General features: G+C 40.9%; 1 protein-coding gene across 1 annotated transcript in view; it reads right to left on the bottom strand.

Moving 5' to 3' along the window:
• FMN2 (formin 2) overlaps positions 1-27,286 on the bottom strand; it is a 207,608-nt gene that overhangs the window by 45,977 nt on the left and 134,345 nt on the right. Inside the window, exons 12-14 of the mRNA XM_056853283.1 lie at positions 25,463-25,522; positions 22,133-22,253; positions 8,609-8,701 (exon numbers count right to left, since the gene is read on the bottom strand). Coding sequence (XP_056709261.1) covers positions 8,609-8,701; positions 22,133-22,253; positions 25,463-25,522 — 274 coding nt within the window. The remainder of the gene's footprint in view (positions 1-8,608; positions 8,702-22,132; positions 22,254-25,462; positions 25,523-27,286) is intronic.

Genomic DNA, 27,286 nt, shown 5'->3' with positions numbered 1-27,286 from the left:
GTTATCTAATTCTTGGATTTAGTAGATGATCTCAAATTTGCAGTTGACATTTTTCTCTTGATAATTTAATAACCAAGCATATTACATATAATGATGTGCTCTAAACATTTGCAAGTTCTGGGATTTAGAACTGCTGTTTTATTCATGTATTTTGTGATATTTTACTTTACCACTGCATGAAAGAGTCTTTAACGAGCATCAGCATTGCTTGAGCAACCCTCTCCTCTACTGTGTGCTGCAAACTAATTAGTTACTTCCACACTGGCCACAAACCATAGTTTGTTATTTCATCCAAGCCAGAAAATATAATTTGCACTTCTGTTGCAATCCAGGATTCCTAGAAGACCAATCCATTTGGAGGCAAAGTATAAAAGCAGATGTAAATAATTAGCTCGTAGCATGCAAGGAGAGAAGAAAGAGGGAGCGGAAATCCCACAAGCAAGTCTGGAACAAATTCCAGATTCAACCATGTAGGAACATGGTTTGCTACTATGTGTGAACATGCCATCAAAAAAACAACAACACACACACATTAGGATAGATCAACCTTGCCTTTACTTCTATTCATACCTTGTATTTACTCATGGCACTGGCCCCACCTTAACAACTAGAACCATTTTACCTATGTGAACGTATGATGGCATGAACTCCTTTCGGTTGAGCTTTAGTTCTGTGTCCTGGTTGGATCCAATGAACCATGAATGGAATAAGTTCGCTGAACAAATCTGTCTTCCCTCTGCTGCCTCTTGTACCTTCTGAAATGCTGTATCTGGGGGCTAAACTAGATGTTACTGGGGCCCCAAGTCTGCCAACAGATAAGGTGCTATTTTAGGATTTTATTTTTTCTTTATTTTTAACAATGTTGTGGGGGCCCAATCCTGCTGGTGACCTCAAGGTGGGGAAACAAGAGGCTCCTATCTCCCTCCAATAAAGTTTTCAAGAGTTGAACTTTCAGTTTTTGAAAATGATGCTGAGGTGGGGAGGGAGCCCTCCCACACCACAGTCCCCTGCAGGATCACCCCCCCCCCGCCAACAACAACATTTTTAAAAGTTTAAAAAAATGAGTCTATAATGGCACCACATCCCCATGGCAGATTCGGGGATTTGGTATTGTCTAGTTTGGCCCTTAATGTCAGAGCACCCTTGGAAATAGAGTGGAATTAAGCGTGGGAGGCTGTAGCAAGATGGAAGAAACTGACAGAAATCCTCCCTCACTCTTGCATGGCCTCTTGCTCCTTTCTGGAAGAGCTCATGCAAGCAGCCATTTGTGCTACATTCTGTCATATTCCAATTGTCACCAGCGCTCAGGAACAGTTTCTGGGGGAGTCCAGGAGGAAGGGAGAGAGATTTGTTCAGTCCATAGTTCACTGGATTGAACCCAATAGTACAAATTTCTGCAAAGTTATGCTTGGGTGTTGCTATAGTGGGAGCTTAGGAAGATTCTCCAAGTTTCGCAAAAAACTGGTCCCAGCACTTGTGAAGAAACTCAGCAGAGTCAAACCAAAAGAGATGGCTCAAATAACGTTCCTGCGATATATCTGAAATATTTGTAACATAAATGTTTGTAGTAGGGCTGGCAAGCTTCCAGTGGGGGCAGGGTTCTCCTGCTCTCAAGTTCCAAGGGTAGCTCTAGGAATCACAAGAAACTCTATGCTAAGAACTTCCAGTTTTACTATACAGTTTCCAGCAATTCCTAGAGCTACCCTTTGTTACTTCTAGGTAGCTCTAAGAATCGCCAAGAACTCAATGGTAAGAACTTCCTGTAAATCGATTGGGCCTTATTTTTCTTTTTAATTTTTCTCCTGAGACACTGCCCCCCATAACCAGCACTGCCTCACAACCCCTGTTGGCAGATAGCTTGAATTTGTTGTTGTTGTTTAGTGTAGAAATAATGGGCTACTGAGATAATGTGAGATCTTTTAATTTTGATATATTCTTAACAAAAAAACAACAACCAGGTTTTGTTTGCATACACACAACTTGGGCCTAAGGCCCAAACTCCAGCAGCCATCTTAATACCCAGTCAGGAAGCAGGTGACCTCTCCTCCAAACATTCTCTTTCTTAACTGTATCATTGTTGTTACCATAGATGCGAGAGCAGGTGAAACATAAAATGAGCTTTTGAAACATTTTATTTTATTTTATTTTATTTTATTTTATTTTATTTTATTTTAGGCCTTCAGCTTAAATTGAAAAATTATTATTTGAGCCCAGTAGATCCCGACTGGAGACATCATAGTCTAACTCTCTATGAAGCGAAGCCATAAATTTAATTTGCAGAATTCTGCAAATAATTATGTTAAACTCTACCCCCACCCCCAAATAACTGGTTGGATGCTGTGATCCATCAGCAGAACAGACTGATAGTCACAGATCTATCCTGCATTCCTCTTCCCAGAGCCATCCTTTCTGATCCTGGGAAAATTGACTCTTGGGGTACTGAGATTCACATGGACCAATAGCCATGTGAGTTGGGAGGCTGCAGTGAAAAGGGGGAAAGGGGATGAAATTAGCTTCATCCCCTCCCCACTCCTGGTTACTCCCTTCAGGGCCATGTGACTATTAGATCACGTGGGTTCCACGACTCTGGGGGCATGACAAGAACTGCTGGAGGAAGGGAAATGTGTCAAAGATCTACAGCCATCAGCTCTTTTCAGACTCCATGATTCCACCCATCATATTGTCTAGGCATTTGTCATAGGTCTCTCTCCTTAAATCTGTGGCTAAAAATTCTAGACTAGCTCAGCTGGTTATAAAATGTGTCTGTACCTTAAAAGTACCATATGCCAGCAACCATGAGGCAATAGGCAACAGATACTATAGCCTTTCAACCAATTTATATTCACTCATGATTTATTTCTTCCATGTTAGGAACCAGCATAAATAATTATTGAAAGAGCATCAAGAGCTCTACTTTTGTATATTTAAGGAGAAAGGGAAGAAATAATAAGACCTATGGTAATCTAATCAAAGGTATCTAATTCCTGGGACATTTTAAGTCTTTGTAAGGGGGGGGGGAGACAGAGAGAGAGAATTTGATAATCGAAAATATTGGCTTTGCCACAGAAACAAAGCAGACACTGAAGAGAGGTTACTTAAAGTGTAAGAATATGCACAATTACACACTCTTAAACTCACCGAAGTCAATGGACTTTGAATGGTGCAACATTGTTTTGGATCACTATTAAGTAATTAGCCCCAGATAATTTATAGTAAATAATATTATATTTACTGATAACAGCAATAATCACATAAACTGCCTGCTGGAGACTGGTAGCACCATATGCAAACTGAATGGCTCATAAAAGCATGGGAACTAATGGGAACTTCTTAGGACATCATCTTTGAAAGAACGTTGGGAGAAGCAATAGTATCAATTGTAAATTGTGTTTCAGTACCAAATGTGACTTTCTAACATAGCTAAATTTGAGCTAGTAAATGTTATTGTTATTTGAATTCTGTTATCTTCTATAAACCACTCAGGTATGCTGATATTTACTCCAATAACAGGTTTTGATTAATATATTTCCATGTTAGATTAGGTTCTGAAATGTACTTTCTAGTTCCTAGCTCATACTTTATTTGCAGTCATGGACCATCAAGTGTCCTATAAAGGGCGAAAACGCATGGTCGCTTTAGCCTCCTTTATTCCCTGTTTCAGCCAGGATTCAGCCAGGATTGAACGCATGCGTTTTTGCCTAACGTGCATACAATCCTGGCTGAATCCTGGCTGAAACAGGGAATAAAGGAGGCTAAAGCGGCCATGCATTTTTGCCCAAAGTGTTCTGAAATGTTCGTACACACACGAGCAAGTGAATAAAACTGAATACCGTACAACTCCATTTCATATTCCACTAACTGATTAGTGGAACTGATTTTAAAGGCAAAGTGGAAGGATTTTTAAACTCAAAATTCAAAGTTCCATGTAACAAAATCTGTTCTTTTCAATTTTAATCCAGTTTCCACTTTAAACAATTCTTTCTTAAGTGCAATACTTTGTATTTCTATGCTATTGGCTGTGAGAGCCTATGGAGCTCTTCTAAGCCAATTGACATCATTGAAATTTGAAGGATATAGCTTTGCATAGGATATCACTGTTATATGTACTGGTATCATCTGACTGATCTGTATTTTATAAATTCACATGAATTCAATCTGAAGTGGTTGAACACAAATAAGGGATTTTTTTATACTACAGAAAATGCTTTAAAAAGTATCCTCAGTAGACTGCCAGAAATAGTGGGAAGATAATATTGATTTGCCCTGACCTGGATGGCCCAGGCTAGCCTGATCTCATCAGATCTCAGAAGCTAAGAAGGGTTGGCCCTGGTTAGTATTTGGATGGGAGACCACCAAGGGATACCAGGGTTGCTGTGCAGAGGAAGGCACTGGCAAACCACCTCTGTTAGTCTCTTGCCAAGGGTGGTCCTTTGTCACATCCAGGGTAGCTCTAGGAATTGATTTCTAGAGCTATCTTTTGTCACTTCTGGTAAGAATTTCTTGTAAGGTGCATTTTTTTAAAAAAAATTCCCATTTAATGCTGCCCCAGACCCTTTTGCTGGTTGCCAGGCACTGCCTAGCAACCCTAGTGCAGGCTATAGAAAGTTCGAGGACAAATGGACAAATATGGGCTTGCCTCTTCAGTCTTGAATGAAATTGTTCAGTAATGCTGTATATTAAAAACAATAAAAATAAAATATAAATTTGTTCAGTATTAAATGATGTGAGATTTCTGTATTTTATATTGGGGAGGGGAAAAATAGCATGGGGTTACTTTGCAGGTCGCTTCCAGAAGGACACAGCAAGCTTTGAACAGGGTCCCAAGACACATAGTAACTTGGGTCTTGCTTCAGAAATTTTGACAGAGATACATTTTGTTGGTCAATGCAATCCTTTCGATCACCAATCCTTTTGATCACCAGTCACAGAATCTGTGCCAGGAACCGCAGGAAGAGACTTCAGGAAGTCAGGCACAGCACAGAATGGTACAGAAACCACTTTTGTGGTTTTTTCCCCGACAATATTTTTTTTAAGAGTGAAACTGTAGGGGATGTGTTTTACAGAGAAACACTGGAGTGAGGGAAAGGGGGTTATTCTTATCTGTCACAATTTCTTCTCCTCGCTGAAAATGACTACTAGAAAGCTGATTTTACTATCACTGAGAAAAATTTATGAGTACTTGTACATTTCCTCAAGTGGGGTACAAGGTGAAGAAGAAGAGGAAGAGGAGGAGGAGGAGTTTTTTTATTATTGGCTTTTATGACTGTTTCAGGTTAGTTTTTATATGCCGACTTTCTCTACTACTTAAGGGAGAATCAAACCGGCTTACAATCACCTTCCCTTCCCCTCCCCCCAACATGTACCCTGGGAGGTAGGCAGGGCTGAGAGAGCTCTAAGAGAGCTGTGCCTAGCCCAAGGTCCCCCAGCAGGCTTCATGTGTAGGAGTGGGGAAACCAACCCAGTTCACCAGATTAGAGCTCATGTGGAGAAGTAGGGAATCAAACCCGGTTCTCCAGATTAGAGCCCACCGCTCCAAACCACCACGCTTAACCACTACACCACGCTGGCTCTTCCTTGAACACCAGCCCTCCCCTGTAAACTGCAGTCCCCATGACTATTCGGTTTACTTTCCCCAAGGCAGTACAGATAAAGTGTAGTTCCTTCCACAGTTTTCCTGTGGCACCAGAGTTGCTGATCAGCAAAAGATGCTGCAAGCAGTTTCATACATGGAGTCCTTGAGGAGGACACGAAAAACTCTTTCCTCCCAAATGGTGCTGTACGCAAAATACTTCATGCACTGTCACCAATCATTTATTGCATCTGCATGCCAGAAATGGGTCTCTCTAGCAGCAGCAGCTGGATATTGACTGAGCATTAACATGGGGCAAACGCCAAGCCCAGGCAGAATAGGTTCTAAGACACAATTAACAAAGAAGGGCCTGAAGTCAAGATATTTGATCTGTATGCTGTTTTGTGTGAGTCAGTGCCTGTGCTAGACACTTGGGACACGGAGGGTATGGGCTGAGGGTTGGATCAGATGCCGCTCACCAAATATGTGAGGCACTAGGTGGTCCTGTGGGTTATCCACCATCTAACATGTTGGAAGCTCTTTCGCTTAAAGATTTTTTAATAGTCAGTTCTAGGCTGAAATGGTGCATCTCCTTTAAAAAGTTCAGACAAGCAAACAACTCATTAGATATTGAGCTTGACTGGAACATTTAAATCCAGGGATTGTATACTAAAAGAATGACTTACGCAGACAACTTTAATTTCAAGAAATTAAACTTCAAAAAATGTTTTAAAATTCCATTTTACTTTCCCCAGAACACACCCTATATAAACAGACAAATCCTCAAAAGGTGCCAACAGTTGCCCTTCTCATTTTCTAAATGATCTTTGTGTGCGCAGTCTAGCTGAAATTACTCATCGATTATGTCTACGTAAACAACAAAAAAGCCTTTAGAAAAAAAATTACTGAGATCAAAAGCCTGTCAAATAGTAAGCCGGAAAGAGAAATCCTGTAGGAACTCTTTCAAGTCTGAGTTCAGTCCAGCCAAATAAACACAAAGGATTTTGTATTGTACAATATTTCAATGTTAGTTTGGAACTTGACCAAATGTTTTTTTTTCTCCTCTACCTCCAGCTTGTTGAGTTTTGACCTATGTAGTATGAATAAAATGCAGGGGTTCCCAATCATCTTGGATTGCCAACTTCAGCTCAGGAAATTCCTGGAGATTTGGGGACAGTGCCCGGGGAGGGTGGTCAATAAGGTCAAAAAGGTCAATAAGGTCAAAAGGTTATGCCATAGAGTGTGCCTCCTAAAGCTGCCATTTTCCCCAGAGGAACTGATCTCTGTAGACTGGTAATAAGCTGTGGTCCTGGGAGAGCTTCAGCCGCCACCTGGAGTAGGGTTGCCAGGTGGTGGCAGGAGATCTCCTGCTATTACAACTGATCTCCAGCCAATAGAGATCCATTCACCTGGAGAAAATGGTCGCTTTGGCAATTGGATTCTATGGCACTAAAGTCCCTCTCCTCTCCAAAACCCCGCCCTCCTCAGGCTCCGCCCCCAAAACCTCCCACCGGTGATGAAGAGGGATCTGGCAACCCTAACCAGGAGACTGGCAACCCTATTAAGTACTTTCCTTATAAAGTAAATGCAGGGACAAGGAAGACACTTACAAGGGAGTGCTTATCCCTCCCTCCACTCTTCAAAATACCTTGTAGGGGTGAGTGAATTCCCCTGGCTCCATTCTGACTCCCCCCCCCCCGATCACTGGTTCATACACAATCCTTCTATTGTACAGTTTAGAATTTTTGTACTCTTGGTAGTGATGGACTGTTTAGAATTTATTTTTGCTGTTTTGTCTAAAAATAAATTTATTCATTTAAAATATTTATATCCTGCCTTGTTTCCTTGAACTCAAGATGATTATTCAGTGTGACATTTTATATTCTTGCATGAAAGGATGTTGCAGTCATACACCCTTTTCTGAGGTTGTATGTACAGATCTCCATTTAAGTAAATGTGTCTACAATACAATTTTGCATGCAAAAATCTACTTCTGTTGCTCTGGCTACACAAGCCCAAGACTTGTGCCCATTTTGGTATTGTAGCCAGTGAGAGGGCAAAGATGTGAATACAAATTAAATACTCATTTTCAGGGGGGTGATCAGATTAGAAATGAGATCAGGTCTATTTTGGATGCATTGTGCCAGTGAGCGGACAACTCAAATTCAGCAGAGATATTCAACAGTAGAGAATTTTGTGAGCATCTCTCAGTTATTTCTAATCAATTGTTTTCCAGAAGCCATGCCTCAAAGTAATCCTTGCTAGTGATTTTTAAAATTATTATTATTTATTGGAGATGGAAGGAGTATGAGAGCAAACATCATAGGATTTATTTCCCTACCATAAATATACATCACAGGATTTATTTCTCTACCATAAATCCAGTGTGATTTTACTTTCTTATTTAAAGGTTCTCTTCTAGTAAAAAGGTCTGACAGCATGTATTTATTTAAAATATTTCTTTTATCCCAAAATAGAGGACCTGAATCAGGAAAAAGAGTGCACTCGCAGAGGAAAAACAGAGGAAAAAAGAGCAAGGGACCTGAACTGATCTTCTTCCACCACTGGCCAGAAAGCCTGAAGTACCAAGTAAAAATGAGTTGCAATCCACTTTTGTTTCTATGGGATCTGTAGATTTTGTTTCTGAACCATATGACTTTTAAAAAACAATGTGTAAATGAAATAAACCAGATGTTCTGTACATACCATACTTTTGGGTACTTTGAAAAGAATCAGTGTGTCTTTGGAGACAAGTCAAAGTACAACTCCAGCTTCCAGTTTTATGAAATTGTCAACAAAAATACATTAGTTTCCAATACAGGATGAGAACTCATCACTTTATGCTTAAAAGCCAGTAACAATTGCCTCTACTATCAAACAAAACACAGAAAATAGGTAGAGCTTATTAGAAATGAAAGAGTAGTTCAGTTAAACCACACCATGACTCCAAATAAAAAAAAAGACTTTACTCACAATGTTTAATAAACATTGTTCGTGGAGCCTTTGGATGACGCCTAGAAGAGTAAAATGATTAGTTACCTTGACTAATGAATTTCTCCATGTTGTCTTTAAAAGGCTGGATGTGCTCTTCTAATGATAATTGACAAACTTTGCCTGCTTCTGTCTCACATGCTGAAATAGAAGTAACACATCAAATTAGAATGATACATTCATTGCAAGAAAGTTTCTCCCCCCAACTCTTTACATTTACAGATGCATCCTATGAATGACTGGTTCCAGCAAGTTTTCAGAAGTGGATGCAATCACTGCTTTGACAGAGGTACAAAGCTAAACCACACTGATATCTGGTCTGATCCAGTTAGGGCCACTTTATTATGGATAGCCAAGATCTCCAGGTGTGCTGTTAAGAGCATAAGAAAAGCCATACTGGATCAGACCAAGGCCCATCAGGTCCAGCAGTGTGTTCACACAGTGGCCAACCATGTGCTTCTAGGAAGCCCACAAACAAGATGACTAGGGCTGTGCATATCAATAAATCCAAACTGAAAATAAACCTGAAATTTCGTTAATTTTTGGGACTCAGTCATTTTTGGTAATTTTTGGGTTTACCAAACGCAAAAACCTGGGGATAAAGCTGAAGTTGAATAGGCAATTCCCGAAAAAGCAGGCTTTGTGCTTTCTCCCCCTTTTTTCCCTTTTTTCCCCCTGGTTTTGTTAGGGCCCCATAGTTGGGGCCCTAACAGAACTGGTGAGCCTACCTGATCTGCACTTTAAAAGACAGGGCTCTCCCAGTCCGGAAAACATTACTTTCTGTCAGCTGCTCATTGCCCTTCTGAAGAAGACTCCCTCACCCGCGTGGATGAGCAAACTCCTTAACATGAGCTGCCTTGGTCATGACTTCGGCTGGCTCTGATATCATTTCCCCACATGGTGACCATCTCTTGGAATCTGATTTTTCATGACCACAATAAAGGACTACTCACAGGATGTCATTCCAAAAAGAATGTTTTCCATGCCTTATTTCTCTTGTATTTAAGTCTTTTTCCTCTGTTTGGAAACTCATTTATATGGACATCATGCAAAGTGACCTAGAAATGAAGGCAGACCCCAGACTTTGCCAGCCAGGAATTGCCTCTTTCCGCCAGTCCTCAGCAATGCTGAACTTTTGAACCTGATGGACAGCTCGGCTCGCAAATGCCTGGGGGATGGGAGTGACTCATTTGCGGACCCATAAAATTGGACCCCCTGTCCCAAAGTTCACCAAACTTTGGTGACTGTCTAAGGAGAGCCCCTTGCAGCTATGCTGCAAATTTGGGGACTCTACCTCCAAAAATGCCCCCCCCCCAGGAGGTGTCTCGTCCAGCGCTTTGAAAAAAAATCTTCATTGACTATAATAAGCCCAAATTTTTCAGAAAACTCGAAAATAAGCCGAATACCCATATTTACCAGTTTGGGTATTCAGCTTATTTTGGGTTTACCGGGAAAAATTGGGCTAAAAAACCCAAACCCAAAATTTACTGTAATTTATTTTTTGCACAACCCTAAAGACGACTGCAGCAGCATTATCCTACCTGTGTACCACAGCACCTAACATAATGGGCATGCTCCTGTGATACTGTAGAGAATAGGCATGCATCATGACTAGTATTCATTTTGACTAGTAGCCATGGATAGCCCTATCCTCCATGAGTATGTCCATATTGTGACATATGTTGTTGTGTTTTTTTAAGCTCTTCTAAGGTTCAGAAACTGTTACAGGATAGACCCCGGTCGACTCTCATTCATGCCACTGAAAGATTCTGTATCTGACTCCGAAGTCCTCCATGTTACTGCAACTCTGCCTACCAGTAATAACATGACATCAAAAATCAGTAGAATTTGATGAATTTTCCCTGCTTGTATCATACAGGATGTCACTGTATCTATGTCAATAAAGGCCATTTCTTTTCTTTTCTTTTTTGGATAAAAGACATTTTATGTATGAAGTTTTAGAGTCAGGCTCCAACCAGAAACAATTATCTAGATATGTTGTTGTAAGAACATTGTTTTAAAACGATGCAAATCCACCAGTTTTCTCTTAAATGTGATGGTATCCTAAGCCAAATGTCACTTTGGCCATAGTCTTATGCACACTTAAGTGGGAATAAGTCCCACTGAACTCAATGAAATTTACTTTCAGCAGTCCTGCTTAAAATTGTTCCCTTTCTCTGTCTCTGTCAAAAACAACTCAAAGGGACTGATTTACAGATGCAAGTGAATTAGGTGGCAAAATGGACTGCACCAGACTGGGCTACAGCGGAGCATCATATTTTGGAATTTTGTCTCACGTTTAAAACTCTCTGCAAATTAAAAGAAAAAAAACAAAAACACGGCACGCAAAGAGAAAGTGAAAAAGCTTTCTCCATGCTTTGCTAGTTTTCTGTTTCATTCAGAACAGGAATCCAGCACATGCATTGTGCAGTCCATCTACCACCTCAACATGCCGCTACTTCATTCTCCTATGTCTGTAAACCAAGCCTATGTACATTGTCTATAGGAAGTCTAACTTTCACTGCTAACATTGCTAAGTGTGCCAGGAAACAGCACTCCACACACGGCAATTCTTATGCTACTGCTTTGTATGCTGCAAAGGCCACTGGACTGCTTTAGAGATCAACAGCAGATGGGAGATACACAAGTCTTGGAAAGTTAAGAAGATGATGGTGGAGCTTCAGACAATGTTAACCACTACAATTAAACACACTTCGTCAAAACTATTACTCCTCAGAAACGGAGCAGAATCCGTACATTGAACGCAGTCACCAAGATTACAAGGTTCAATTATTATTAATTTTGACTTAACAATTTATTTGAATGTGAATGCAAGCAAAATCCACACAAAGAAAGTTAACTACTGAGCATTACACCGTTGCAGGCTTCATTCCACACCTGGTTATAATATATCATAGTGAAGGCTGGTGGCATTGTTCAACTGCAACCAGTCTTTATGATTAAGCAGCACTACTGGAAGGGATCTGTTAGAATGATGGTTAGGCTCAAGTTTCAGGGTGGGCAAAAGTCAAGGCTTATGACAGGATTTTATCAGCCCGCAAAAATCCTGCAAAGAGACGGAATGTGAGGTTTTGCATTCGGTGGCAAAATTACAGCTACATTAGATTGCAGAGCTGCATCAGCCCAAGTCCCCCTCTGCTGCACCTATGATGACTGCTTACATAATGGCGGAACAAAAATATTTGATAACCCATCTACGCAGGCATCTTCAAAAGTAGAGCAGCAATTATTTTTATTTCTAAAATATATTTATTTCATTTTATCACACTTTTTCTCTAAGAAGCTCAAGGTGGTATACAAGTCCCCCTCTCCTTTTAATCCTTGGAACATTACAGCAAGGTAAGTTAGGATGAAATAAAGGGATGGATCCATAACTTATGCATGGAACTTTTAATGATTCCTTGGGGCTAGATGCTACTCTGCCCCAAAAGGATTTTCCATTACAACTCCCACCTTCCCCACTGTCCAGCGGGAATAGTTCGAAGGGACAGAATCTGGGCCTGAGTATAAACTAAAATGGACAAGATTGCTTACTTTTAAAGGAACAACATTTATTAAATAGAAAAGACACAAACTGGATTAAACCTTAACTGATAATGATATGTGGGAGGCTGGGTTTGAATATATGTCCAAGGAGGGGGGAAATATCTCTCCCAAACAGTCTTATTACATACATGCATAAATACAGTGCCCTGTTGCAATTTAGGTACAAACTAGACCCAGCAAACCCTGATGGGATGTTATAACTTCTTACATTCAGTTCCTGACAGAGGAATTTAAAGGGCCTGAGACCAACTGTATCTCTAACCCTTCAGCTCTTCTCTCTCACTCTCAGGTTCCAGATGTCAAGCACTAAGATCTCAATTGACTCCTGCTCCCCAGCCCACACTCCTATTGGCTGGTTCTGAGCACCACTCTCATTGGCTCCAGTGTTGCTGGAGTGATGTCCTCTTCTCTACAGGTCACAGAGCCCTTCCAAACCATGCCAAAAAGATGGGTGGATTCTACCAATTCCTCCACCTTGCTGCAGCTCCTATGCCCCATGATTCCTAAGGGTCTATGCAACTCTAAGGGTCCAACACTCTAACTAGTTACACTCCGGGTTGGGGAATACCTGGATATTTTAGGGGCAGAGCCTGAGGAGGGCGAGGTTTGGGGAGGGGAGGGACTTCAGTGCCACAGAGTCCAATTGCCAAAGTGGCCATTTTGTCCAGGTGAACTGATCTCTATCGGCTAGAGATCAGTTGTAATAACAGATCCCCAGCTAGTACCTGGAGGTTGGCAACCCTAAGTGCCCCACACATGTGAACAATCAAAGGACAATTAAAAACGAGTGAGACCAGGGCCATTAAAGTAAAATGAAATCCGTGCAGAATCTTTGGGTGAAACGAACGGTTGTGATTCACTGGTATCAGTGGAACGCCCATTTAGAGAATGTGGGCTGGCTTATAGCCAATGTTAATTACTTAACCATTTTTTTAAAAAAAAATGTTAACCGAGATTTACTGCCTGTTAAACTTAAAAAACAACAACCCATGCTGTATCTGACTCATGTGGGCAGCCTTTAAAAACATATACACATATGCAAATCAAATAGCGCAAACAATGTTTCTAAACTTTGTGGAATCTACTCAGCTGCAATAATCAGCTGAGGCTCAGCTCTTATATGTGCTTGACTTGTAAACTTGCTTAACAACATTACTATATGAATTCTATTGGCCTCAATGAAACCATTCATGGTCACAAAGTTAAAAATACATTTAAGTGTTTACAGGCTCAGAGCCTAAATAAATCCAGTGTCAGGTCAATTTCACAGCAAGTGCAGGAGCTGTGGTGGAGCAACTTCTTTTGATAGCCTATGTAGTCTCAGACTTCAATTGTCTCTCCAGGCAAAAGAGAAAAAAAAAGTTTCACATGCTTATTTTTTGATCCTTACCACAACCATGAAAAAAAAAAAAGGAACACACACCAAACAAAGCAGATTTTCGACAGGAAGCCCAAAGAACACCACCACTAATTTAAAATTTGAAATCTGGGAGAGAATTAGCAAAGGTCATTTTTCATCCTTTTCAAATAGCTCCAGTGTGTGCAGTTTCACAAAGCTTTCACATTCAGGAGTACACCAATGTAACAATTCAGACCCCCCCCCCCGCACTTCAAGAAGTTGCCATGTTTGTTTTGGCTGATCTCAGCTGTTGCCTTCCCCGCAGAACAATCAAAACATTTGGGACAGGATCCAAACTATCACATGTGGTGCAGTCCTCATATGTGGGATTTCTCCAGCTCTTCCCCGTGACAAGAGGTATGCACACCATCTAGGGTTGCGAAAGTCCGGGTGGAGGCTGGAGATTTCCCGCTATTAAAACTGATCTCCAGGTGACAGAGATCAATTCACTTGGAGAAAATGGCTGCTTTGGAAGGTGGACTCTATGGTATTATACCCCATTGAAGTCCCTCCCCTCCCCAAACCCCACCTCCTCAGGTTCCACCCCCCCCCCCAAATCTCCAGATATTTTCTAACCTGGAACTGGCAACCCTAACCCCCTCCCACCTGAAAAGCAACAGGGTAGCACCACATGACACATGAGGAGCAACAACCAGAAGGGGGGAAGTCAACCCCATCCTATGCACACATAGAAAGTGTTTTGCACAGGCGCAAAGGCCTATCTGAATCCGAGCCTGAAATTCTAAAATTGAATTATTTCCATTTGTATCTCAGGATGTTCTCCTGCTATTTCATTACATTCAAGGAACTTACTGAATTATTCTCAAAGGTTATCTCCCACTTCATCGGCAAAAAGGTCTAAGAAAGTTTTTAAAAGCCTGGCCTCAGCCAGAGGGGGCGGTCAAGAAATCAAAAATAATAATAAAATAAAATTCATCCTTTAAAGTTGTAATAAACACAGATCCTTATCTTAAGATGAAATACACTTTTCTGATATCTTTTTCAATATACACCAATAATCAATGATATACTCTTTCTCAGACATGTAACACCTCTAATATATTTTATATTTTAATATATTTTATATTAATTTGGACTGAGGAAAAGACTAGCTGCTCTTTCTAATTGTATATTGTTATGGTATTCCATATTTTTTTATCAAATAGACTGCATTAAAATATATGGTTAACTGGTCATTGATGTACAAGACTGAAACAGCATCAGCATTTTCCCAGCTTCCACAACTGAGGTTACACATGCCAATATGATTATGACCCATTTTTTCATTATACTTTGACACAGTGATTGTGTGAAGAAGGGTAGATATTTTTACATTGCTGGTAAAAATAAGTGTGTATCTACAGTGTGTGCACCTGCCCGAAGTGTGTGAGAGACTACAGCTGAGCAAGCCGTCAATCAACAGACAAATTTGGGTCAAATTTGAGAAATTCCGTTTGTGGAAGCCTGTGACTGTTCAGAAACGTTGAGGAACATGGAGGATGACATGTTCCCCGAAAGTCAAATTCTATCTCACCTTACTAACCCCCAGAGTCACATAGAAATGCTTGAAGTGGTAACTTTAAAAGGAATCAAGAATTTAAGGGAAGGAAATGAAAACAGGTTTATCTGAATGGCACACTTTTCCACACAGAGAGAAAGACCTCTTAATTTTCTTGTGTTTATTTTTTTGGGTATTGTTAGGACTATTGCTAAGGACTGTTGAGGCTTCAAAAGCTTCTACAGACAGCTCCTTGTTTGGAGTTTTAAGGATAGTAAAACATGACTCACAGATTGACTGAAACCCTGGCTTTATTTTACATATGGTTTAGGTTTAGAAGTCTGCATGCAGCAATGTTTCAGTCAATTAACCCTTTCAGCAATATTTGCACAGGCTACTGAAGTATGTGTGGGCCACACTGTTGATTTGCTAGCCACGACGACATCTCAGGTGGCCCTCCTACGAGGTGGTTAAGCTGTAATTGGGCAAACTGATGAGGACGATTTGTGTAGCCTCATTGCCTTAAGCCGAGCAACTCTGAAATATGAAGTGTGGGCTTCAACTGCTTTGGAGATAATAATAACCTTAAGAGTCCTTTTACACCTCACCTTTGCAGCCTCTGTCAAAGTGATATGGACTCAGCATGATGCAAAAAGCAGCAGGCAGACTCCTGACAACAACTTTGCACCAGCTTCCATAGGAGCGGCTGACCTGATCACGTTCTGGGTCAGCCAAAATGCAACCCGGTCAGATCCAGTAGGATTGTTTCGTAATCCTTTGGTCTGCAGTTCATCGGGGTGTACTGTATCTGTTATTACATTCAGTACCTTATCTTTCTTTCTCTTTCTTTTAAAAAAGGAAGCAAATCAGTGATTACTGCAGCCACTTGCAGCAAAACAAATTTGCATGTATGTGACGGTATTATAATCAGGAAAACAGAGAACAGTGCATTCAGAAGTACCAAAGTTATGCAGAGAATGAAAGTCAAATGGCCGAAATCTGGAAAAGGTTTTGCACACTTAAGGGCTTGATTTGGAAAGAAGTGTGGGGTTCACTTCCAATTATTAACTTATTTTAAGCCTTTTCTCTCTTTCCCTTGTTCATCCTGGATTAACTCCTTAAATTTCTGCCTGCAAAGGGACACAAAGGCAGGAAGATACATAAATGAAAACGAACATTCCTTTTTAGAAGAATCTTGGTCTGCCTAGCTTCAATATATTCTTCAGCATCTGCCCAGTTCACATGGATCACCCCAAGTTATTTTTTAGTAAGATGACCTGCCTTATGAACACATTAAAACTACGACAACTTCATGGTTTTCTTGAGTTTATGACCTCTCTGATCCATTAACTTAAAAGAAACTGACATCCCACCAGAGGCTCTGGGAATTTTCCAGCACATTTTCTACTTTCCAGAGGTGAAAAGGATATCACCCTCTCTGAACTGTACCATGCTGAGCTGCTATCTTGTCATACATGAGCGTATTCGTAAGACCTGTTGTCATGTTAGAAAAGGTAAGTTATTGGGGATGCCAACCTCCAGGTACTAGCTGGAGATCTCCTGCTATTACAACTGATCTCCAGCCAATAAGAGATCAGATCACCTGGAGAAAATGGCCACTTTGCCAATTGGACTCTATGGCATTGAAGTCCCTCCCCAAACCCTGCCCTCCTCAGGCTCCACCCCAAAAACCTCCCGCCGGTGGCGAAGAGGGACATGGCAACCCTAAAAGTTATAATTGCTTCATCACACTGTCTCCACATCAAACGGGATCATGTGAATCTCAAAGATAGGAAAATAAGACATAGTGATTAAATTAGCATTCATTGCAAATATTATATTATACTCTGTGTGATGCTCCTGGGGTCCCAAGAACAGGATTTATGGGGCCATCTTGGGCTACAGTGGGAGAAGAAGCAGAAGCAAAGGAAGTCACTCTCCACTCTCCTTTGGTCAATGGAAGTTTTCTGCGGGATCTAAACCAGTATTCTTCCAGTTTCTGCAAGTGTGTTTGAAGAATGGTCATGGATGGAAAAATACGTAAAAGGATGGCTCTTTTAGAGTTCTCTGCTTTGCCAGTATCTTTTCTCTGTCCCTTCTTCAATTTTTATTATTTGCAAAACTTGGCTTCATATGGAAGAATGGGATCTGATCTACGCTTCTTTTATGGGTTGGGTTTTTTTTTACATCTTTTTAAAAAGGGCATCTCCTTCTTTGTAGTCTTTTTGGTTTGTTAAGTCAGTTGAAATGCATTCTGTTATATGATGTTATTCCCCTTCCCCATGGGAATAGTTTAATGAATGGTTTATTATGAATGGACTATTGAGGTTTAAATTTCTCTCTCTCTGGCAAACCAGCTAAAGGAATGTTAACCTCTCCTTTGGAAACTAAATTCTGGTTGCCAGTAGATATTGTTTGTCAGGCAAACAGTCTCCTTCCATCCCCACCCAGAATATTTTTTTCCCTTTCATATCATTCTCTTTCCCCCCCAAATAACCCATTTCTTTTTAGAAATCAAGCTTAGCAATACAGCAGCTGATTTTTGATATTGTCTTATATCTTCTTGTTGGGAACACAGTTTAATGGTGCCCTTGGACAGTGGTGGACTGGGTCTAAAAATATTGGTTGCCAGGAGACAAAGGGACCCAAATATTGGTTTCCAGGACCCACAACTGTAAGGCTATCATTTAATTTTTTATTAATTTTTATTTTTAACATATTGTCTAATGTTTACGGGGGCCCACTTGCCACTGGGCAAGCTAACACAATGGCCAGTCCGCCACTGCCCTTGGAGGCTCACAGTGCATTCCTAAGGAGAGTTACTCCAGTCTAAGGAGTGCAACCATTTCAGATGTAATTCTTCACCCCACCCACACACACAAATGGATTTTGTTTCCTGAGTAATACACTATTGTGTGTGTCATCAATCCTCTTTTCCAGTGGCACCTCTCGCTCCAATGGAAGCAGCGCTACCAGAACAGGAACAAGGGGCAATTTCACCTAGTTCCCTCTCCTGACTGCAGCTTTCTAACTGTGTTGCTCTTTATCCTTCAACCTCTGCATCAGCTGTTTGGAGGTCTAGGGGGCTACTGTGGAAGGGCGGGAAAGATCCCAATCCATAAGTGCCATTGCAGTCATGCTTCATTGGACCCAACCCTGAAAATTTTATAGATGCAACGAAATGTGGGCAGCTCAACATATGGGCACTTACAAAGCAACTCCAGAGGTCCTTCAAGTAGGTGTGCCTACCTGATCTTCAGTGAGCTGTGTGTTCTTACCTTCTTACACATGAACACATGAAGCTGCCTTATACTGAATCAGACCCTTGGTCCATCAAAGTCAGCACTGTCTACTCAGACTGGCAGCGGCTCTCCAGGGTCTCAGGAAGGGGTCTTTCACATCACCTACTTGTCTAGTCCCTTTAACTGGAGATGCCAGAGATTGAACCTGGGACCCTTCTGCATGCCAAGCAGATGCTCTACCACTGAGCTACGGTGCCTTCTTTGTTGTTCTCCCCACTCTCAAGCAGATTCTATTGTTGATTATTTTTTCCTTTCTTGATTTCAGTCCAGCATTTAAACTGCAATCCTAAACAGAGTTATACCTTTCTAAACCCATTGACTTCAATAAGGATTGAAGTCTTAACTACCTTCCCAGCATCTGTGGGCATGAGGAGAAGAGCCAGCTCTGTGCCATAAGCACAAGCTAAGGCAACTGCTGAAGAAAGTCATGTATTTCAGTCCTGATTTTGCCCAATCTGTGTATTGTAGCAGCTGTACCTTATGAAGCTGCTCTGCCCAACAGTTCTTGGACCTTTAAACTAGTCCTTCCTTTCCCACTCCGCCTTTTGATGGTTGTTCCAACACTATGGCACCCTTTCCAGCCACAGTCATTGCTTCCCTTCTCTGTTCAGCACGGCCACTGCATTACCCTGAAAGCTGTCAATCACCATCATCTTTTTCCTGTCTGGATCCTCTAACTTGCCCTCACCAAAACATGGCTTCCTTTTTAAATGAGTGGGTTTGATCCCCCACTCCACCACATGAGCGGGGGACTCTAATCTGGTGAACTGGATTTGTTTCCCCACTCTTACACACGAAGCCAGCTGGGTGACCTTGGGCTAGTAGGACTCTCTCAGCCCCACCTACCTCACAGGGTGTCTGTTGTGAGGAGAGGAAGGGAAGGTGATTGTAAGCCAGTTTGTGTCTCCCTTAAGTGATAGAGAAAGTCGGCATATAAAAACCAACTCTTCTTCTTTTTCAGCCACCGTTGCTCACCAACTTGTGAAATAACAAATTGTATTCTCTCAGCACAGGAGTTGTCTCGGTTCAGTTGGATCCATCCAGCTTTTTTTGCTCAGTCTTACCCAATTCCCCTTGTTACAGAATTTTTAGATACCCTTTATGGTACTCAGAGAGGACCTCTCCCCTTCCTTTTTCATTGGTGGAAAAGCTTGCTGGATCCAACCCACAGTATACAGCATGAACACCCTTAAATAAGAGAGGGCAGTTAAGGCCGGAAATAACATACCAGGATAAATACTACAAAAGATCTATAAGGTAGCTTTTTCAGAGACAAAGCTAAACTTCAGGGGCCCTTGAAAACACCAAGGCAAGCTCCTAAAGCCCTTTTTTGAGAAGTGCTTATTACAGCAATACATTCTAGATGTGCCAAAAGATGTGACAGAAATGGCAGAAGTTGCTGCAAGGTATTTACTTTTAAAACCTTCCAGTATTATTGCCGCGGTTCTGCCTACCTACTTCTTTTCTTAACACCGCACATTGATTTAAGTCCTCCAACAAGTGCTAAAATGTTGAGTGTGGAATGACAAGAGTCACACAGAAAGCCATTACTTGACAAGAGTTACTCAAGCAAGTCTGCTGACAGTCAGGAGAGATCAAAAGCAGATCGGGTTGCTTAACAAACTCGATGTCACCGGACTGAAAAGGGCTCAGCTGAGAATCCTGGAGAGCTGTGAAATCGAGGGGCAACCGATGGAGCCAAACCAGTAGATGTATTAATAAAATCCTTGTTTGTCTTGGGCCCTTTGTTTATAAGAGTGTCTGGTATATAACAGATCAATGCCCAACCACATAGTGCTTTAGAACAAAGACAGCAGCAAAGCAGGATGACCAAAGAAATGTTATATAAATAGGTGTTACATGAAATTTTGGCTTCTGCAAGTACAGACCCCAGAAAGTTGCTCTTAACTTTTAAAATTTTAAGCCTTAATTTTTAATCTGTTTTCTTTAACAGCCTCAAAAGATGGCTTCCTCTCTTCCCATCATTAGCAAACTACAGAGCGTACTACCAATAAAAAAGCCCAAACAAAATAATAATAAAGGAGCTCACGCAGTCCTAATGAAATAAAATGTAAAATATTTTTGCTGTAATATTTTTGCACTATCTATTCCTTTTAAGCATGTATGCAGGTCTCCAGAGTATGGATAGCTGAAGCTGGATCATTAGAATGACCCTCATGGAGTACATAAAGGTTGTTATGATAGTTACGAAAAGATACTACGATACAGTAGAAAGCATCAAAGGGAAACTGAAGTTGACCCATATTGGTTTACATTCTGAAGGAGCACATAGGGAAAAGGAAGATTTCCGTTAATACAACGGGTTGGTAATTGATGGAACTTTTCACAATCTCATGAAAGACTGTCATGGAAGACTGCACAAACTCTCACATGTGCCTGTAGCACATCACTCTTCTGCATACGCACCACCAATGCGGGCCAAGTGCCGCAATGTCAGCATAATGACATTTATTTCACAGACACGACACTAGCATAACTCCGTATTTATGCGCTGGTAGAATCAGGATGATCAGGCAGTTTGTGTCTGTCAGACTTAAATATAGATGCATTTTTCAAAGCAGACTCCCCTTTTGTGATTATTTTAGAGCTCAGGAAGCTTCTTGATTGCAGAGCTGACTTAAAACACGTGTTCAGTGTTTTCCAAAATCCTTTAAGCATGTACACTCATTTCGATGTCCAATGACCGGCAGAAAAGGACTTGTATGCCAGTGCAGTGATTGTCAGGCTTTACCTAGTACTGTTGCCACTGAAGGATCTTCATCACAGACAGATGAAGGGACTCGGCATATTTTAGCTTACAGAGGTGAAGATTGCGGTAGCCGGGGGAATATTACAGAAATGTGCACATCTTAAAAGGTTCCTTCTTGTCCACACCAAAGGCTGTTTAGCTGTGAATTACTAATGGCAAAGCAGCAAAACGGATTTCGATTAAAGATGCTAAGCTCTGCAATCTAACCGTAAAAAAGATGAGTCTTTGATTATCATGCTGGGTTTTAAAAATATTTTGCAGACATTATATTGCTAATCATAACACTTCTGGAAGATAGGCTGCTAATTTTATCCTCATATGCTAGAGCAGGTTTGATGATGAGAGAACGGTGGCTTCTTGAGGGCAACCTCGACTTTACCTCACCAGCATTTGTGGCTCAGTTAAGATCTGAATTGGAGCTTGACTCACAGGTCAAAACTCTTAACCGCTATCCACTTCTCTAGATGCCCAGAAATTGCAGAATTATCTACATTGGAGGTTAGGAAGAATCTAGCTGATTTAGAGAATGGCATGGAAATCGGACCAAGTGGCCTACGAGTCTAGGAACACTTTCACACTCATTCTATCAATAAACTTGATCAAATGTTTCATGAAGTTGTGTGCTCTCAAATATTGTGCATTCAGAAGGAGAGTGAATAATACGTTTATAAATATTTTGATTAACTTACTCTTTGATGCATGTTAAATTCTAAAATATGTCTTTTTTTTTAACCAATCCATTCATTTTCTTTAGACAACTCCCTTAAATTATATTTTAAAAGCCCCCAGATCTGGTTAAATGTGTAGCATATAGTCTGACTTTCTTCCCCACCCACGACTTTTGTGATCATCTCTTGGGGACATTTTCTTGGAGGGTTCTTGTTTGGTGTCTCTGCAACGCTTTTGGCTTCTTGCCATTATATAGTTGGTAAAGTTGATCTTTAGGCTTGCTTGGCAGACAAGAAACACATTTCTAACATGGTTTGGTGTGTGTATCTCAAATGCCAAGTGATTGTACAAATCCAAAACAACATACCTCTCAAATCTTTTTTAAGTTTGCGGAGATCCTTTTGAAATTCCTCAAATTTTAACTGAGAAGCCTGAAATAAGTCTTGCGGCTCTGGAAGAGGGAAGATACATTGCTCTTTTCCAGCATCCTGACAGAAATATAAAACAAACATTTTCAGACATTAAAGATAAGAACTGTACTTCCTTATCGTCTGTACAAGAAAGCAAATTATTGTATCAAAGTAGGACTGTAGCTTGGGTAGGGACAGAGTTGGGGTTGGTACCCACATGGGGTATTAATTTGCTGTAAGGATTGTGTTTTTAAAAAGTTTTTAAAATCTTGACAAGGAATTGCCATTGAAATAATGAGATCTTGTTTTTAAAATACGAACACTTCTCATTTTTTAAAAAAAATCTACAGTGACTGATGTGTGTGTAAAGTGCCGTCAAGTCACAGCCAACTTATGGTGACCCCTTTGACAGTGATCCAGAAAAAAATCCCCCTCTAGTTACTATGACTGAATACTACAGGGCACTTAAACAGACTAAGAAGTGATTATTTGGGAAAGTTGTTCATTGTAAAACAGGTAAAAGCTACTAAACTTAAAACTTATTTAGCTTAATATTAAGTATTTATAACTATTAAAATATACATAACATGGACTAGGTGACAGGGTAATAGAAATTTATGCTGCTTCTGAAGAAATCATTGCCTCATTTTGGTGAAGCCCTACCTGGAACAGTGGCAGCCCATACAAAGCCAGGAATCCCAGTATCATAGCTATAGTTTTGTTGGTCCCATTAGGTCTTAGTCAAAGTGTTGAACTAGTACGAGCCATCTCAGACATGGCACCAAGATTATGGAATTCCCTCACTAGGGAGATTATTTATCTATCCCCCTTGATCATTGTCTTCCACCAGTATTGTCCTCATCTATAGGACTGCCAACCTCTAGGTACTAGCTGGTGATCTTCCACTATTACAACTGATTAATTCACCTGGAGAAAATGGCTGCTTTGGCAATTGAACTCTATGGCATTGAAGTCCCTCCCTTCCCCAAACCCGCCCTCCTCAGGCCCCACCCCAAAAATCTCCAGGTATTTCCCAACCCAGAGCTGGCAACCCTATGTTGGACTCAAAACTTTACTGAGCTAGGAAGCCTCACTGGATGACCTTGAGCCAGTCTCTATCAGGCTAACCTACTTCAGAGGTTTATGAGAATAAAACAGAAAGGAGAGCCATGTGCCACCCCAAGTACAAGGAAGAAAGGGTGGGATAAAAATGTAACAGATAAGATATATAAGATGTGAATGGAGAGCCCTACAAGCAAATTGGCCAGGCACTCTCACTTACCAATTCTTTGCTGGGGAGATGAAAAAAAATGAACCAAGCTATGAACTGAATTTAAAATACAATAACTTCGTGTTCTATGGCTGAACTCCATATGACCACAAAGGACTGCTTCTCCAGCAGTCCATCATTACAATATTGTTCATATTACAATATTGTAGGGAATAAGGCTTTGGATTCAAAGTAGCCTAAGTGGAAATCAACAAGACATATTGAACTTCCCCACCTCTTCCTTCCTGCCGCAACTCACTGGGCCTTCAGAAACTTTTCTCCCAAGAGATACCCAAGAACTGTGCTACAAGTGATGAGGGGGTCTGCAGTGGGGACAGGCCATTATTAACCCCCTCAAGATATGCCTTTCTGTCAGTAGAAAACAAACCTTGGAAACAAACCTATCAACTCAGTGTTTGTATCTCATCATGTTCACTAGAGTTATGATTCAAGATTGTTTTTCCCTGACTCATTTCTGAAAAATGACATACAAATTTCCCCTGGAAAGGATGTCTGGGCTAGCATCAACAGCCAAAAATGTAGCCCACATGGATTAAGAAGGATAGGAGTTGTCACTCTCCTATTCTAGTGAGAGAAATTCACTTACATAGTTCCCCACCCAAGGTACTACTATATCTAGCAGTCTCTTAGCAGATGGACAGCACTACCACAAGAAGCCCAGCAGTGCCCAACTTTTAGGGTTGCCAGGTCCCTCTTTGCTACAGGTGGGAGGTTTTTGGGGTGGAGCCTGAGGTGGGGTTTAGGGAGGGGAACGACCTCAATGTCATAGAGTCCAATTGCCAAAGCGACTGTTTTCCCCAGGTGAACTGATCTCTATCGGCTGGAGATCAGTTGTAGTAGCAGGAGATCTCCAGCTAGTACCTGGAGGTTGGCAACTCTACCAACTTTGGATCTGGCCACAGAAGAAAGGAAGAATGCCTACATGGATCAGTCAATGCCCTGACAGTTGACCTAGAACCCACCAGTATGGATTGGAGGGTCTTGATGAGCCAGGGCTCTCAGGCAGGGAGGCAGGCAAGGCCTTGGTTACTGAGGCATGCCTTAAGCCAACTCTGAAGCAGCCTGTGGTGGCCCATTGTCCTAGAAACCAGGGGATCACAGGGCATGAGGCCTCACAGGGCCAGGAAGGCGGCAGTCCAAAAAGCTATTTAAATCCTACCGACTCCTGGTAGAGGAGGATTTCCTAGCTTATTCTTGGCAAACCCTGGGGAGAAAAGCAAGAACAAGCAGGCTGGGAGAGAATGCAGAGGGTGCCATAAACCTCCATCCTTCCAGGTCTAAACACAAGCATACACAGTGTTTGGAGAGATGAGGTGGGAGTCCTTGCCATGCAGAACTACTTTTAAACAGCATGGACAATAAATGATAATTCAGTATATTGAGAATGGCTTGTTTTGGAAGATACTGATGACTGGCTGAGCTTGTGTCTACCCTTCTGGTATGTGATTTGCCAACTGTTTTTATCTTCACCAAAAAAGTATATCTAAGCCATCAACAGATGCCAATCAAACAAAGCTATTACTTAAATCACAGTGCTATCCTTTTACAATGACACTTTAAAAACTGAATTAAGAAAGCATGAACATACGGTACAAAAATACGGCTACACTTTTTTTTAATCAAAAGAAATAAGAGCAGCTCAAGGTGACCTTTTGGGCGGGAAAATGAAATGGGGTGAAGGCCTTCCTCTCATGCCACTCGCCCCCTTAAGAAAAGCAGTGCTAGCAGCTGCCTTTGGAAAAGAAAAAAAACATGTCATTTAAAATGATCTGGGAATTTCACAGAAGATGCCCTTCCATTTTAAGACGGGGGAGGACAGTTTCAAATCCCCTCTCAGCCATGTAGTTTTCTGGTTCATCTTCAGCCACTTTCACTCCTTCAGGCAAATTTATGCCACAGAGTGGTTGTAAAGATAAAATAGGGGTGGGAAAGAAATTAGATGTTGGCTACCATTCCTGTGAGGGAAAAATAAATAAAATATACAAACAATACTCACCTCATCAAAATTACGCAGATAATATGAGACAATATATGATAGAAGACTTCTGCTATTGTCCTGTGTAGAATAAAAATATATCATGATGGAGATTTTACATATACAATATCACACACACACACTATATCTGTATCTCTGTAATCTCAACTGGAGTGTAGTTTCTATTGCTCAAAAAGAAGGGAATTATAATACAAAGGGCTCAAAGGACATTGAAGAAGGCCAAACTAGTGTCCATCTGTGTAATCAATAAAGTAATGTGATGAAGACAGACTAAATAAAAAATGGAGCGTAACATGCATTCATGAACTAGGAACCATATGGAATGAGCAGAAAAAGAGAGTGGAGATTCTGAGCTATCTGGTTTCCCTTTTTGGGTGTCTTATTTGTAATAGAAGACCTTTTTTCTGGCCTCTCTTTTCCCCTTCCATCCTCCGACAATTATTTTATGTATTTGTCTATTAGCATTTTCAGATAGTGAAGGGTAATGGCAGGAAACGACTAGAGAGACAAGAGATGCATAAATCTATTAACGAGTAAAGGCAAGCTGTCTGAATTACTATGACCAGTAGTTAAACTGGTGGCTACTGTTCATAACTGGAAATTTTATTAATAGAGAATGTGGGGTAATTCACTGAACTTGTTGGTAGTAGGTACAAGGAAGACAAAACGTCCTCATAATCTATAGAATTAATTACGATAGGAAGTTGCAACAGTCACTAGCATAAATGGCTACTCAAAGGGATGGTCACAATCACAAAGAAGAGATCTGTTGGCCGCTATAGCTAAAAATTCTTATATTCTTTAGAGGGGGGGGGGAAATGACATAATTGATTTGTAGTTTCATAGCTCACTAACAGCAACACACATAATTCAAAATGAAATACACATGTAATCCACATTTGGGGAAATATTCAAATGTGGGACTTATAAAATATTTTCTGGAAAGGTTTAAAAAAGGCAGACTACAGTTTTTATAAGTGACCAAAAAGCAGGTTCTGACGCTTCAAGACATGTGGTTTGGGCTTTTCTATATTATTAACAAATGTATGCAGTTTATTTACTTGACATACGCAGATTCTCTTCTCTAATTACTTATGCATAATAGCTACAATTGCACCATAAATTACTCCTAGTCCCATGGGCCTTGCGTGCAAACCTTATTCATAAATGCACAGCCTGTATCTGGTGGAAGATCAGGGTTGTTCTTGTCCTCTCAACATTTGTACGTTGAACATCACATTGTGAGGAGCCACCACAAGCAGGCCCCTGCCACCACTGGCAAAAAAAATAAATTTTTTTAAAAAAAAGCAAAGGAGGGCTGGGGAATGCTCCTTTTTCAGCCTCAAAGTCCAAGAAAAGTTATTAGCTACCAAAACCTGGTGTTCACTGATTTGTCTCTCAACTCCATGGCCTGATTAATTTCAGAATGGACAGGACCCAAGAGAATGTCTTGAATGACATGAAATGGAACCATGGGAACCTCCTTTTGCAGTATCCTGAGAAAGATAATTAACGAGGGTACTTTTTGCAGAGGGGAAGTTTTTACAAAAGCAGCCCTCTGATTCACATTAATAGGATTCACTGCCATTCTCAACTACAGTAGGTCGCATGCTTTGACAACTTAAAGCACACTCAGTCTAGAGCTCTGAAATGGATAAAATTAAGTAGAAATGAAATCACAACAATTCTCCAAGGCCAAAGTCAGGCATTGCTCCAGTGTGTAGCCTCCTTTGGTGAGGGTATTCCAGTGGTCTGGTAGCAACAGATTGTGTGTGTGTTGGTTGCAGTCTCCCTTTTGGTTGATGGTTGAGCCAAGGAATAGAA

The sequence above is a fragment of the Euleptes europaea genome, chromosome 7 (assembly GCF_029931775.1).
Source record: "Euleptes europaea isolate rEulEur1 chromosome 7, rEulEur1.hap1, whole genome shotgun sequence".
Classification (NCBI taxonomy): domain Eukaryota; kingdom Metazoa; phylum Chordata; class Lepidosauria; order Squamata; family Sphaerodactylidae; genus Euleptes; species Euleptes europaea.
The sequence above is the reverse complement of the archived record's forward strand: the minus strand, read 5'-3'. Positions and strand labels throughout refer to the sequence as shown.